At 36.6% G+C, this 14,148-nt stretch overlaps 1 protein-coding gene across 1 annotated transcript; it reads left to right on the top strand.

Moving 5' to 3' along the window:
• The first annotated feature begins 7,059 nt into the window (after positions 1-7,059).
• LOC115923709 (zona pellucida sperm-binding protein 3 receptor-like) lies at positions 7,060-13,844 on the top strand. Its single transcript, XM_030984952.1, has 8 exons — positions 7,060-7,063; positions 7,307-7,501; positions 8,134-8,328; positions 8,955-9,149; positions 9,843-10,037; positions 10,672-10,866; positions 11,497-11,691; positions 13,774-13,844. The coding sequence occupies exons 1-8, from the start codon at positions 7,060-7,062 to the stop codon at positions 13,842-13,844; spliced, it is 1,245 nt and encodes a 414-aa protein (XP_030840812.1).
• The last annotated feature ends 304 nt before the right edge of the window (positions 13,845-14,148 follow it).

Raw genomic sequence — 14,148 nt, 5'->3', positions numbered from 1 at the left:
TACTTTATTCGACATTATATCCTTGTGAAATGGGTAAAATTTGCAATGTTTTGTTTGTTATATATTTGTAAAAATGCAAAAGAAAAAGAAAATCAAACAGAAATAAATAAATCAAAGGAAATCAAATCAAATCAAAGAATTCAAATGTATCAAATGCATTCCAGTTGATAAAATTTGAAAACCTTTTTGATACGACATGATTGGATAGGTATACGTTTGTTTCTTCAGTGATTGTACTGGTAAGTCTTTGTTACATATAAATTGTATCAGCTGAAAAGCTTCACATAATATCTGTATATGAATATCAGTATGTCCTTGAAATCATCACTTGAACATGGTATTATTTGCGTACTTATATTATTCAGATGTAGGTTACTTTGTGATGTCACAATGCTTATCTACCTAAACGGCGCGTGCGCAATGGCCCATCAAGAATCCGGATTTTAGTTATCCAGATTATTCGTAGCCTGTCTGTCACCGACGTAAATGAAAAAACTAGATTTCTAAAATCTGGTTTATTCAAGATGGGTCGGGATTTTTCTGTGTGACACCGCCTAGTGAGCACGTTTTTATTGCGCTTTATTGGGTATGACTGCTTTTGTCTGCGTTCGGGAATTACGCAGCAATACGCAAGCCAAATACGCAAAGGTGTGACTGAGGCATTAGAGAGCACTTTAATTGCCTATAATAAATAGTGTTTTGACAATATCAAATATGTAAAAATGCTTTTTTTAAATTCCTGGATACGTTAGGCTTGAGAATCTCAACTCGACCCGAGACTACGATTCATATTGATCTGTATACCTGTATAATTATATAAGGTGCTACATCTCTTTTTCTCTCTAGACGTTGATGAGTGTTCCTCTACTCCTTGTATGAATGGAGGCACGTGTACCAATCTGATCAACAATTATTCATGCCAATGTGTTACCGGCTATACAGACACCAACTGTTCCACAGGTAGGAAACATTCTTTAAAGGGAAATAATTGCCTATGAACGGCAAATGCCAATCTCCCAAAACTCTATCTAGTGTGAAGAAAATAAGAAATCATCATAAATCCATTGTGAGATCTGATTCTCTTTGAAGTGAGTGAACGATGAAACCATGTGATATTCCTTGAACGCAAACACTTGTTCATAGAAACGATTAAATGTGGACATAATTCAATTAAATTAAATTCAGTTTATTTGGCATCATAAAAACATTATAAATCATAAATGCAGAAAACATAATAGGCCAGGGCCTCTAAGAAGCACATTGTGCTTGTAAATAAGGTCCCTCTGAAGGTAAACACAATTTTGAATTAAATAGCAAAAGAAATAAAAAAAACTTACAAGGTATCTATATCTATACAATGACATATGATTCAAGGTCACATAGCTTTATAATTTTTAAATAGAAGCCACCAAAGTTGGATATAGTTTTTTATATACGCACTGTATTGCTGAGATTACACAAGGTCCATACATAAAAGTCCACAAGTTGTACGCCACCATTGATGAGCCTTTGACTAACTTTGACTATTCACGTTGAGATATTGACGATCCAGATCATTCACATTTCCCCTTACTTCTGTGCAAGGCCCACTTGTTGCAGCGACAGCCAAGGGTGTGGTCATTCCAGTACACTTTTCTCAACGGAGTGAAAGTCCGATCTCAGCATTATAACTAAAGCAAAGCCAGCAGCTTGTCTTGCTTGGCTCCTAGTCCGACGTTCAACTCCACGTGTTAATTCGTGCTGTCCTTTAGTCTCTTGAATAGCACAAATTTATTCGCATTAATTTGCATAATCATTGAACGTAATCCCGATGGGCCCGCCCCCCCGGGCTTTTTTTAATTGTTTAAAAAAATATAATTTGTTGTAGTAAGCGCTCACACTACCAGTGACTATACTAGCTGCGCCGGTAGTATACTGATGTGCACGCTGCCGCCCCATGGGGGGGGGGGGGGGGGTTGCCCGATGGGCCCACCCCCCCGGGCTTTTTTTAATTGTTTAAAAAAATATAATTTGTTGTAGTAAGCGCTCACACTACCAGTGGCTATACTAGCTGCGCCGGTAGTATACTGATGTGCACGCTGCCGCCCCATGTCTGCTGGAGCTAGAGGCGATCGCGCAAGGACCGAAACGTGGAGAAGTTTTTCGTTGTGAAAATCGTGAATCCTCTGAAATCTGGTGATTCCAATTAAAAGACCAGCAAATAATGAACCTCAACCAGTGAATCAACCGAAAGTCGGGCCGAAAGCTAAAATTAGTAAAAAGTAAACCTGGCAAGGAGGCGAATGTATACGGGCTTGGGTAGTAGAAATTTCGTACAGAAGGAGGAGGAGATCTGACCATTAGCTGCATGTTATAACTTGTAAAGTTGTAAGAGGGAAATAATGCCGACTATTAATTATAAAGATAAAATAGCAAAGAATTTAGGACTATCATGGGTACCAATTCAATGGATGTATGTATTTTAAAAAAGAGCCCCCGTCAGTACTAAAAGAGCCCCCGTGAGAAGGCTCACGGGGGCTCTTTTTTTTTTTGGAAGAGCCCCCGTGGACAAAAAATTAATTTGAGCCCTAGCTCCCACTGAGCCAAATTTTGGTCGGCGCGATTTTTAAAACCCTTATCGACAAATCCTGGATTCGCCACTGGATCTGTCAACCCCGAATATTCATGCAGAGGTGCCGTGGTCGAGTGGTTAAGTCACCGGACTGTCGATCATAAGGTCCGCGGTTCGAGACCCGCCGCGGCACTAATGTCCTTTGGCAAGACATTGATCTACATTTGCCACACTCAACCCAGGTGATGTAAATGGGTACCTGGCAAGAGCTTATTCTTTGAAATTCTAGAGCGCCGTAATGGCAGCACAGAGTCGGGGTAATAATCTCCAAGTTTGAAAGCACTCAGTGATTGTAATAAGCGCTATATAAAAACTAGTATATTATTTTTATTATAACAAAGTTGCATCTATAGCATATATGCATCGAGTTATCTATTTATATCTTTGGGCCCGTCAGCCATCTTGGATGAAACGTAAATTGAGTGTGTTTTAAAAAAACCAAAGGTATAGAATTTGAATAGCCTATTACCACGGTAAAAGGCAACAAACAAAAAGAAACTCTGAATAACCAGTAATTCTATTTTTTAACTGATAATAAATACAAACCGCAAGGTAGAATTACAAGAATGTAATCATATGACAATTAAATAAATATTTTCTTTTCATTTCTTCACCTGAATCAGAGGTCAAATGTAGCTCACCTGGAAATGGTACAAACACAGAGTCTGTTTCAATCACTGAAGGACAACCTGGGGAAGCATACAATTACACGTGCAGTCATGGCTTCACATCAGACCCTAATAACCTGACGGTAGTTTGTCAACTGAACGATGAGGGAACTATTGCTAGCTGGTCTCTAATGCCATCTTCTTGCTCAGGTATGATATATCTATGCCTTTTGGATGGTTTGAATTAATCATAGAAATTCCTTTTAAATCATACTGCCACCCGCATGAACTAAACACTGAGGGAACTGTTGCTAGCTGATCTCCAGTACCACCTTCTTGCTCAGTTTTAACATTGTGAATACTGACAAACCATGCCTTTTCTCCTATAAACAAATGTAATAGACTAAAATAAAACAATACTTTGCAATACGAAACATAATTTAATGCACAAAATCATGAACCCTTAGAATTGAGTTATGAGCTGGGATGACACCAAAAACAATTAAAACTCATCTGTGCTGATCCGTCAACCCCTAATATACATAGCAAAGTTGCACCCGTAGCATATGCATCAAATTGTTTATTTATATCTTTGGGCCTTTCGGCCAACTTGCATAAAACATAGAAAATGACGTGTTTTTTTTAACCAAAGGTAAAGAATTTTAGTTTACCAGTGTTTTTATTTTATAACTTTGGATAATTGATAATTAATACAAACCTGTAGAATTACAAGAGTAAAATCATCAACAAATAAAGTAATCATTTCTTTTCATTCTTCACCTGAATCAGAGGTCAAATGTGGCTCACCTGGAAATGGTACGAACACAGAGTCTATTTCAATCACTGAAGGAAGCCCTGGGGAAGCATACAATTACACCTGCAGTCGTGGCTTCACATCAGATCCTAATAACCTGACGGTAGTTTGTCAACTAAACGATGAGGAAACTATTGCTAGCTGGTCTCTAACGCCATCTACTTGCTCAGGTATGATATATTTATGCCTTTTGGATGTTATGAATTAATCGTGCAAATTACTTTAACGTTACACTGCCACCCACATGAAATGAACACTGAGGGAACTGTTGCTAGCTGGTCTCCAATACCATGTATATGCTCAGGTATGTGTATGCCTTTTGGATGGTATGAATGAATCATGGAAATTACTCTTCCTGTATCAAAAAATATGACTACATGGTGATTCCCTTGTTAATGCCCCAGCATTATCACCCCCCCCCCCCACTGCTAAGAAAAAGGACCCGCCAAATAAAAATTAAAAAACGTAACGTAACAAACAAAATCATTTACCCTCAGAATAAAGCAGTGAGCAGGGATGACACAGAAACACAATTAAACTCATTTGAGCTGATCTCTCAACCCCAAATATATATAGCAAAGTTGCATCTGTAGCATACGTATCAAATGATTTATATATATGGGTTCCGTCGACCATCTTGGATAAAACGTAAAAAATGACGTTTTATTTTTACCAAAGGCATAATAATAGCCTATTACCAGAGTAAAAAGTATTTTTTAAAGTAACTTTGCAATACCAGTGTTTCTATTTTTAAACTTGCGATAATTGATAATTAATACATGGTAGAATTACAAGAATAAAATCAAACAACAAATTAAGTAATATTCTCTTTTCATTCTCCACCTGAATCAGAGGTCAAATGCAGCTCACCTGAAAATGGTACGAACACAGAGTCTATTTCAATCACTGAAGCGAGCCCTGGGGAAGCATACAATTACACCTGCAGCCATGGCTTCACATCAGACCCTAATAACCTGACGGTAATTTGTCAACTAAACGATGAGGGAACTATTGCTAGCTGGTCTCTAATGCCATCTTCTTGCTCAGGTACAATTTATCTATGCCTTTTGGATGGTTTGAATTAATCATAGAATTTTTTTTTAAATCATGCTGCCACCCGCATGAACTGAACGCTGAGGGAACTGTTGCTAGCTGATCTCCAGTACCACCTTTTTGCTCAGTTTTAACATTGTGAATACTGACAAACCATGCCTTTTCTCCTATAAACACATGTAATATAATTAAATAAAACAATACTTTGCAATATGAAACGTAATATAATACACAAAATCATGAACCCTTAGAATTGAGTTATGAGCTGGGATGACACTGAATACAATTAAATTCATTTGTGCTGATCTGACAACCTCTATACATAGCAAAGTTGCATCCGTAGCATATGCATCAAATTGTGTATTTATATCTTTGGGCCCTTCAGCCAACTTGCATAAAACATGAAAAATGACGTGATTTTTTAACCAAAGGTAAAGAATTTTAGTATACCAGTGTTTTTATTTTTTTAACTTTGGATAATTGATAATAAATACAAACCGGTAGAATTACAAGAATAAAATCATCAACAAATGAAGTAATAATTTCTTTTCATTTTTCACCTGAATCAGAGGTCAAATGTGGCTCACCTGAAGATGGTACAAACACAGAGTCTGTCTCAATCACTGAAGGACAACCTCGGGAAGCATACAATTACACCTGCAGTCATGGCTTCACATCAGACCCTAATAACCTGACGGTAGTTTGTGAACTAAACGATGAGGGAACTATTGCTAGCTGGTCTCTAACGCCATCTTCTTGCTCAGGTATGATATATCTATGCCTTTTGGATGGTATGAATCAATCTTAGAATTTTATATTTTAAATCATACTGCCACCCACATGAACTAAACGCTGAGGGAACTGTTGCTAGCTGGTCTCCAATACCATCTACTTGCTCAGTTTTAATGTTGTGAATACTGACAAACCATGCCTTTTCTCCTTTAAACAAATGTAATAGACTAAAATACTGACAATACTTTGCAATTACGAAACATAATTTATTACACAAAATCACGAACCCTTAGAATTGACTTATGAGCTGGGATGACACTGAAAACAATTAAATTCATCTGTGCTGATCTGTCGACCTCGAATATACATAGCAAAGTTGAATCCGTTGCATATGCATCAAAATCTTTATTTATATTTGGGCCTGTCGGCCATCTTGCATGAAACATAGAATAGAAAATGACTTGTTTCTTTTGCCAAAGGTAATGAATTTTAGTCCCCTACTTTCACGGTAAAAGGTAACAAACAAAAAGAAACTCTGAATATAAACCAGCAATTCTATTTTTTAACTTTGGATAATTGATAATAAATACAAACCGGTAGAATTGCAAGAATAAAATCATACAACAAATAACTTAATTATTTCTTTTCATTCTCCACCTGAATCAGAGGTCAAATGTGGCTCACCTGGAAATGGTACAAACACAGAGTCTATTTCAATCACTGAAGCGAGCCCTGGGGAAGCATACAATTACACCTGCAGTCATGGCTTCACATCAGACCCTAATAACCTGACGGTAGTTTGTCAACTAAACGATGAGGGAACTATTGCTAGGTGGTCTCTAACGCCGTCTACTTGCTCAGGTATGATATATCTATGCCTTTTGGATGGTTTGAATTAATCATAGAAATTCCTTTAACATTATACTGCCACCTACATGAACTAAACGCTGAGGGAACTGTTGCTAGCTGATCTCCAGTACCACCTTCTTGCTCAGTTTTAACATTGTGAATACTGACAAACCATGCCTTTTCTCCTATAAACACATGTAATAGACTTAAATAAAACAATACTTTTCAATATGAAACGAAATATAATACACAAAATTATGAACCCTTAGAATTGAGTTTGAGCTGGGATGACACCAAAACAAATAAAACTCATCTGTGCTGATCTGTCAACCCCTAATATACATAGCAAAGTTGCATCCGTAGCATATGCATCACATTGTTTATTTATATCGATGGGCCCTTCGGCAACTTGCATAAAACATAGAAAATGACGTGTTTTGTTAACCAAATCTAAAGAATTTTAGTAGCCTTTTACCAGAATAAAAGACAACCCCCAAAAAGTTAACTTTGAAATACTAGTGTTTTTTTTTTTTAATTTTGGATAATTGATAATAAATACAAACCGCAAGGTAGAATTACAAGAATGAAATCATACGACAAATAAAGTAATAATTTCTTTTTATTCTATACCTGAATCAGAGGTCAAATGTGGCTCACCAAGAAATGGTACGAACACTGAGTCTATTTCAATCACTGAAGCGAGCCCTGGGGAAGCATACAATTACACCTGCACCCATGGCTTCACATCAGATCCTAATAACCTGACGGTAGTTTGTCAACTGAACGATGAGGGAACTATTGCTAGCTGGTCTCTAACGCCGTCTACTTGCTCAGGTATGATATATCTATACCTTTTGAATGGTTTGAATTAATCATAGAAATTCCTTTTAAATCATACTGCCACCCGCATGAACTAAACGCTGAGGGAACTGTTGCTAGCTGATCTCCAGTACCACCTTTTTGCTCAGTTTTAACATTGTGAATACTGACAAACCATGCCTTTTCTCCTATAAACACATGTAATATAATTAAATAAAACAATACTTTGCAATACGAAACATAATTTAATACACAAAATCATGAACCCTTAGAATTGAGTTATGAGCTGGAATGACACTGAAAACAATGAAATTCATCTGTGCTGATCTGTCGACCTCGAATATACATAGCAAAGTTGAATCCGTTGCATATGCATCAAAATGTTTATTTATATTTGGGCCTGTCGGTCATCTTGCATAAAACATAGAATAGAAAATGACTTGTTTCTTTTGGTAAAGGTAATGAATTTTAGTCTCCTACTACCACAGTAAAAGGCAACAAACAAAAAGAAACTCTGAATAACCAGCAATTCTATTTTTTTAACTTTGGATAATTGATAATGAATACAAACTGCAAGGTAGAATTACAAGAATGAAATCATACAACAAATAAATTAATAATTTCTTTTCATTCTCCACCTGAATCAGAGGTCAAATGTGGCTCACCTGAAAATGGTACAAACACAGAGTCTGTTTCAATCACTGAAGGACAATCTGGGGAAGCATACAATTACACGTGCAGTCATGGCTTCACATCAGACCCTAATAACCTGACGGTAGTTTGTGAACTGAACGCTGAGGGAACTATAGCTAGCTGGTCTCTAACGCCGTCTACGTGCTCAGGTATATCTATGCCTTTTGGATGGTTTGAATTTATCATAGAATTTTATATTTTAAATCATACTGCCACCCGCATGAACTAAACGCTGAGGGAACTGTTGCTAGCTGATCTCCAGTACCACCTTTTTGCTCAGTTTTAACATTGTGAATACTGACAAACCATGCCTTTTCTCCTATAAACACATGTAATATAATTAAATAAAACAATACTTTCCAATATGAAACGTAATTTAATACACAAAATCATGAACCCTTAGAATTGAGTTATGAGCTGGGATGACACCAAAAAAAGTTAAAACTCATCTGTGCTGATCCGTCAACCCCTAATATACATAGCAAAGTTGCATCCGTAGCATATGCATCAAATTGTTTATTTATATCTTTGGGCCCTTCGACCAAATTGCATAAAACCTTAAAATGATGTTTTTTTTAAACCAAAGGTAAAGAATTGTAGTAGCCTATTACCAGGGTAAAAGACAACCCCAAAAAAGGTATCTTTGAAATACCAGTGCTTCTATCTTTTAACTTTGGATAATTGATAATAAATACAAACCGCAAGGTAGTATTACAAGAATGAATTCATACAACAAATAAAGTAATAATTTCTTTTCATTCTCCACCTGAATCAGAGGTCAAATGTGGCTCACCTGGAAATGGTACGAACACAGAGTCTATTTCAATCACTGAAGGAAGCCCTGGGGAAGCATACAACTACACATGCAGTCATGGCTTCACATCAGATCCTAATAACCTGACGGTAGTTTGTCAACTGAATGATGAGGGAACTATAGCTAGCTGGTCTCAAACGCCATCTACTTGCTCAGGTATGATATATTGATGCCTTTTGGATGTTATGAATTAATCGTGCAAATTACTTTAACATTACACTGCCACCCACATGAAATGAACACTGAGGGAACTGTTGCTAGCTGGTCTCCAATACCATGTATATGCTCAGGTATGTTATATGTATGCCTTTTGGATGGTATGAATGAATCATGGAAATTACTCTTCCTGTATCAAAAAATATGACTACATGGTGATTCCCTTGTTAATGCCCCAGCATTATCACCCCCCCCCCCCCACTGCTAAGAAAAAGGACCTGCCAAATAAAAATTAAAAAACGTAACGTAACAAACAAAATCATTTACCCTCAGAATAAAGCAGTGAGCAGGGATGACACAGAAACACAATTAAACTCATTTGAGCTGATCTCTCAACCCCAAATATATATAGCAAAGTTGCATCTGTAGCATACGTATCAAATTATTTATTTATATATATGGGTTCCGTCGACCATCTTGGATAAAACGTAAAAAATGACGTTTTATTTTTACCGAAGGCATAATAATAGCCTATTACCAGAGTAAAAAGTATTTTTTTAAGGTAACTTTGCAATACCAGTGTTTCTATTTTTAAACTTGCGATAATTGATAATTAATACATGGTAGAATTACAAGAATAAAATCAAACAACAAATTAAGTAATATTCTCTTTTCATTCTCCACCTAAATCAGAGGTCAAATGCGGCTCACCTGAAAATGGTACGAACACAGAGTCTATTTCAATCACTGAAGCGAGCCCTGGGGAAGCATACAATTACACCTGCAGCCATGGCTTCACATCAGACCCTAATAACCTGACGGTAGTTTGTCAACTAAACGATGAGGGAACTATTGCTAGGTGGTCTCTAACGCCGTCTACTTGCTCAGGTATGATATAACTATACCTTTTGGATGGTTTGAATTAATCATAGAAATTCCTTTTAAATCATACTGCCACCCGCATGAACTAAACGCTGAGGGAACTGTTGCTAGCAGGTCTATAACGCCATGTTCTTGCTCAGTTTTAACATTGTGAATACTGACAAACCATGCCTTTTCTCCTATAAACAAATGCTATAGACTAAAATAAAACAATACTTTGCAATATGAAACGTAATTTAATACACAAAATCATGAACCCTTAGAATTTAGTTGTGAGCTGGGATGACACTGAACACAATGAAATTCATCTGTGCTGATCTGTCGACCTCGAATATACATAGCAAAGTTGAATCCGTTGCATATGCATCAAAATGTTTATTTATATTTGGGCCTATCGGCCATCTTGCATAAAACATAGAATAGAAAATGACTTGTTTCTTTTGGTAAAGGTAATGAATTTTAGTCTCCTACACCACGGTAAAAGGCAACAAACAAAAAGAAACTCTGAATATAAACCAGCAATTCTATTTTTTTAACTTTGGATAATTGATAATGAATACAAACTGCAAGGTAGAATTACAAGAATGAAATCATAGAACAAATAAATTAATAATTTCTTTTCATTCTCCACCTGAATCAGAGGTCAAATGTGGCTCACCTGAAAATGGTACAAACACAGAGTCTGTTTCAATCACTGAAGGACAATCTGGGGAAGCATACAATTACACGTGCAGTCATGGCTTCACATCAGACCCTAATAACCTGACGGTAGTTTGTCAACTGAACGATGAGGGAACTATAGCTAGCTGGTCTCTAACGCCATCTACTTGCTCAGGTATGATATATCTATACCTTTTGGATGGTATGAATTAATCATGGAAATTTCTTTTAAATCATGCTGCCACCCGCATGAACTGAACGCTGAGGGAACTGTTGCTAGCTGATCTCCAGTACCACCTTTTTGCTCAGTTTTAACATTGTGAATACTGACAAACCATGCCTTTTCTCCTATAAACACATGTAATATAATTAAATAAAACAATACTTTGCAATATGAAACGTAATATAATACACAAAATCATGAACCCTTAGAATTAAGCTATGAGCTGGAATGACACCAAAAACAATTAAAACTCATCTGTGCTGATCCGTCAACCCCTAATATACATAGCAAAGTTGCATCCGTAGCATATGCATCAAATTGTTTATTTATATCTTTGGGCCCTTCGACCAACTTGCATAAAATCTTAAAATGGTGTTTTTTTTTTAACCAAAGGTAAAGAATTGTAGTAGCCTATTACCAGGGTAAAAGACAACCTCAAAAAAGGTAACTTTGAAATACCAGTGCTTCTATTTTTTAACTTTGGATAATTGATAATAAATACAAACCGCTAGGTAGAATTACAAGAATAAAATCATACAACAAATAAAATAATAGTTTCTTTTCATTCTCCACCTGAATCAGAGGTCAAATGTGGCTCACCTGGAAATGGTACGAACACAGAGTCTATTTCGATCACTGAAGGAAGCCCTGGGGAAGCATACCATTACACCTGCAGTCATGGCTTCACATCAGACCCTAATAACCTGACGGTAGTTTGTCAACTGAACGATGAGGGAACTATAGCTAGCTGGTCTCAAACGCCATCTACTTGCTCAGGTATGATATATCTATGCCTTTTGGATGGTTTGAATTAATCATAGAAATTTCGTTTAAATCATACTGTCACCCACAGGAACTAAACGCTGAGGGAACTGTTGCTAGCTGGTCTCTAATAATTGCTCAGGTATGTTATATCTATGCCTTTTGGATGGTATGAATGAATCATGGAAATTACTTTTCCTATATCAAAAAATATGAGTACATGGTGATTCCCTTGTCAATGTCCAAGCATTATACCCCCCCCCCCCCGCTGCTAAGAAAAAGGACCCGCCAAATAAAAAAATTAAAAAAACGTAACGTAACAAACAAAATCATTTACCCTCAGAATAAATCAGTTAGCAGAGATGACACAAAAACACAATGAACCTCATCTGAGCTGATCTCTCGACCCCGAATATATATAGCAAAGTTTCATCCGTAGCCTCTGATCAAATTATTCTTTGATATCTTTGGCTCCTGTCGGCCATGTTGGATAAAAGGTAGAAAAGGCTGATCAAAAGTTTCGTTGATAAATCCATGTTTCTTTGTTTTGACGTTGCACTACGCTCTTTGAAATTAATGCAACAACAAGATATAACTAGAATTTAATTCGTCACGAGGACGAATAAGGTGGTCTGCCTTCAAGTTATATAGACATGTAAACAATGATGATCATGATGATGATCATGATCATGATGATCTTGATAGTAATGGTGATGACGATCATGATCATGATCATGATCATGATGTTGATGATCATCATCAACAGACCATGATGACATCTGATTGAAAAAAATGGGAGAATATTTAGATAGCATATAGTCTCAGCTACAACATACTCGAAAATCAACATAACCCAAGCAGAAATAATGTCGATATTGCTCGCAGAAGATAGGAATGTAGATTCCAGATTCGAGAAAAAGTCATCTCCCTTAGGAATTACACGCTAAAAGTAATGGATCAAGTGAAAATAGGGTTATAATAAAGTAAATATGGCTGTTTATTACGCGATTTGCGATTTTACGTGTTTTAGTATTCAAAGGAGATGGTACAGTGAAAGGTCAAAAAGAAAAAAAAGATTGTTGGAGACGCCCGGACTCGAACCAGGGACCTCGAGGTTGGAAGTCAAGTGCGTTACCGATATACCAAAACATTTCCCATAGCGATTACACATAAACGGAAAATGAAATTCTCAAATCCCACTTTGCAAGTGAAATATGAGCATGATCCCGGCATCTGATTGAGAAATACATGGCACACTTGTGATAGCTTACCTACAACATACTCGATGCTCAGCGAAAACGAAGCTAAGACGACGGAGATATTGCTTGTGAAAGACGGGAATGTAGAATCCAGTTTTCAGAAAAAGTCATGTCCCATAGAGAATACACGCAAAATGTAAAAAATTGACATGCCTCCTTTAATCGCAAAAATACGCCATGATGTTTTCATCAAAATGAAAATTCGTGGATACTGTATCTGTAGAGAATTGTCTCAGCTAAAACATATCAAAATTTGGATGAAAATTGATCAATATTTTATTTTCTAATAAGTGTCTTATTCCTTTCGATAAGTGTCCCCTTTTCCTCTCATCATTAAACGTGCCCCTAATTTCAAGCGATTAAGAGCAATGTCCCCCAAAGTTCGCTCACTCGCATTTATAGATGTTATAATTATGTTACTTATCAAAGGTCTTTTTGGTCTTCCATCATGAAATTGTTGTTATAACCCCATCAGGATTGGGTTTTTCTTCTTTCTAAGACGTCATTTTTTGCAATGCGACCTCACAACTCTTTAAATTTCTCCTCGCTCGCTTTGCTCGCTCGCAAATGAGTTACAGACCATCACACCAAACTGCAAAGTATGATGCTTAAGCAATATCTTATACAATGTATAAAGAGAAACAAATTTTGAAATCATCCCTGATAATGTAATCACAATATAGGGGTATATACCAATGTCTAAAAAAAGTGTATATTTTCGCCTTGAGATTTCCCTTTGAAGGTGCCCTTTTTTCCCAGAAAGTGCCCTTTTTTGTTGGTGCCCTCCCACTTTTAAAGTCGCTCCGCTGCCTCTGATATTTGCGTCATTACATTCTAGCACCTTCAAGTTCAACGTTGCTGAGGGTACGGGTCGTTGTCATGGCTATAAACTCTAAAGAGCGGAAGTAAGGTAAGGGTATAATTGAATAATTGGATGACAGATCTGAGATTATATTATCCAAAAAAAAAAGAGAAGAGTATGAATTTACAAATAGTACCAACAAATAGAAGAAAAAAATAAATAAAGTGAAAGGCGTAAATATTCTAAAAAAGAATGAAACGCCGATAATACCAAACAACAACAACAACAACAATGAACTGACTTTGTATTCATGTATAACCCTGCTTTATGTTGTTTTGGGGGAGGGAAGGGTCTTGTTGTTATTGCAGTTGTCGTTGCTGTTTTTTAAATTTTTAAATGGGATCACGTTCC

Source organism: Strongylocentrotus purpuratus, unplaced genomic scaffold, assembly GCF_000002235.5.
Source record: "Strongylocentrotus purpuratus isolate Spur 01 unplaced genomic scaffold, Spur_5.0 spur5_scaffold_14, whole genome shotgun sequence".
NCBI lineage: Eukaryota > Metazoa > Echinodermata > Echinoidea > Camarodonta > Strongylocentrotidae > Strongylocentrotus > Strongylocentrotus purpuratus.
This window is presented reverse-complemented; position numbering and strand designations above follow the sequence as displayed.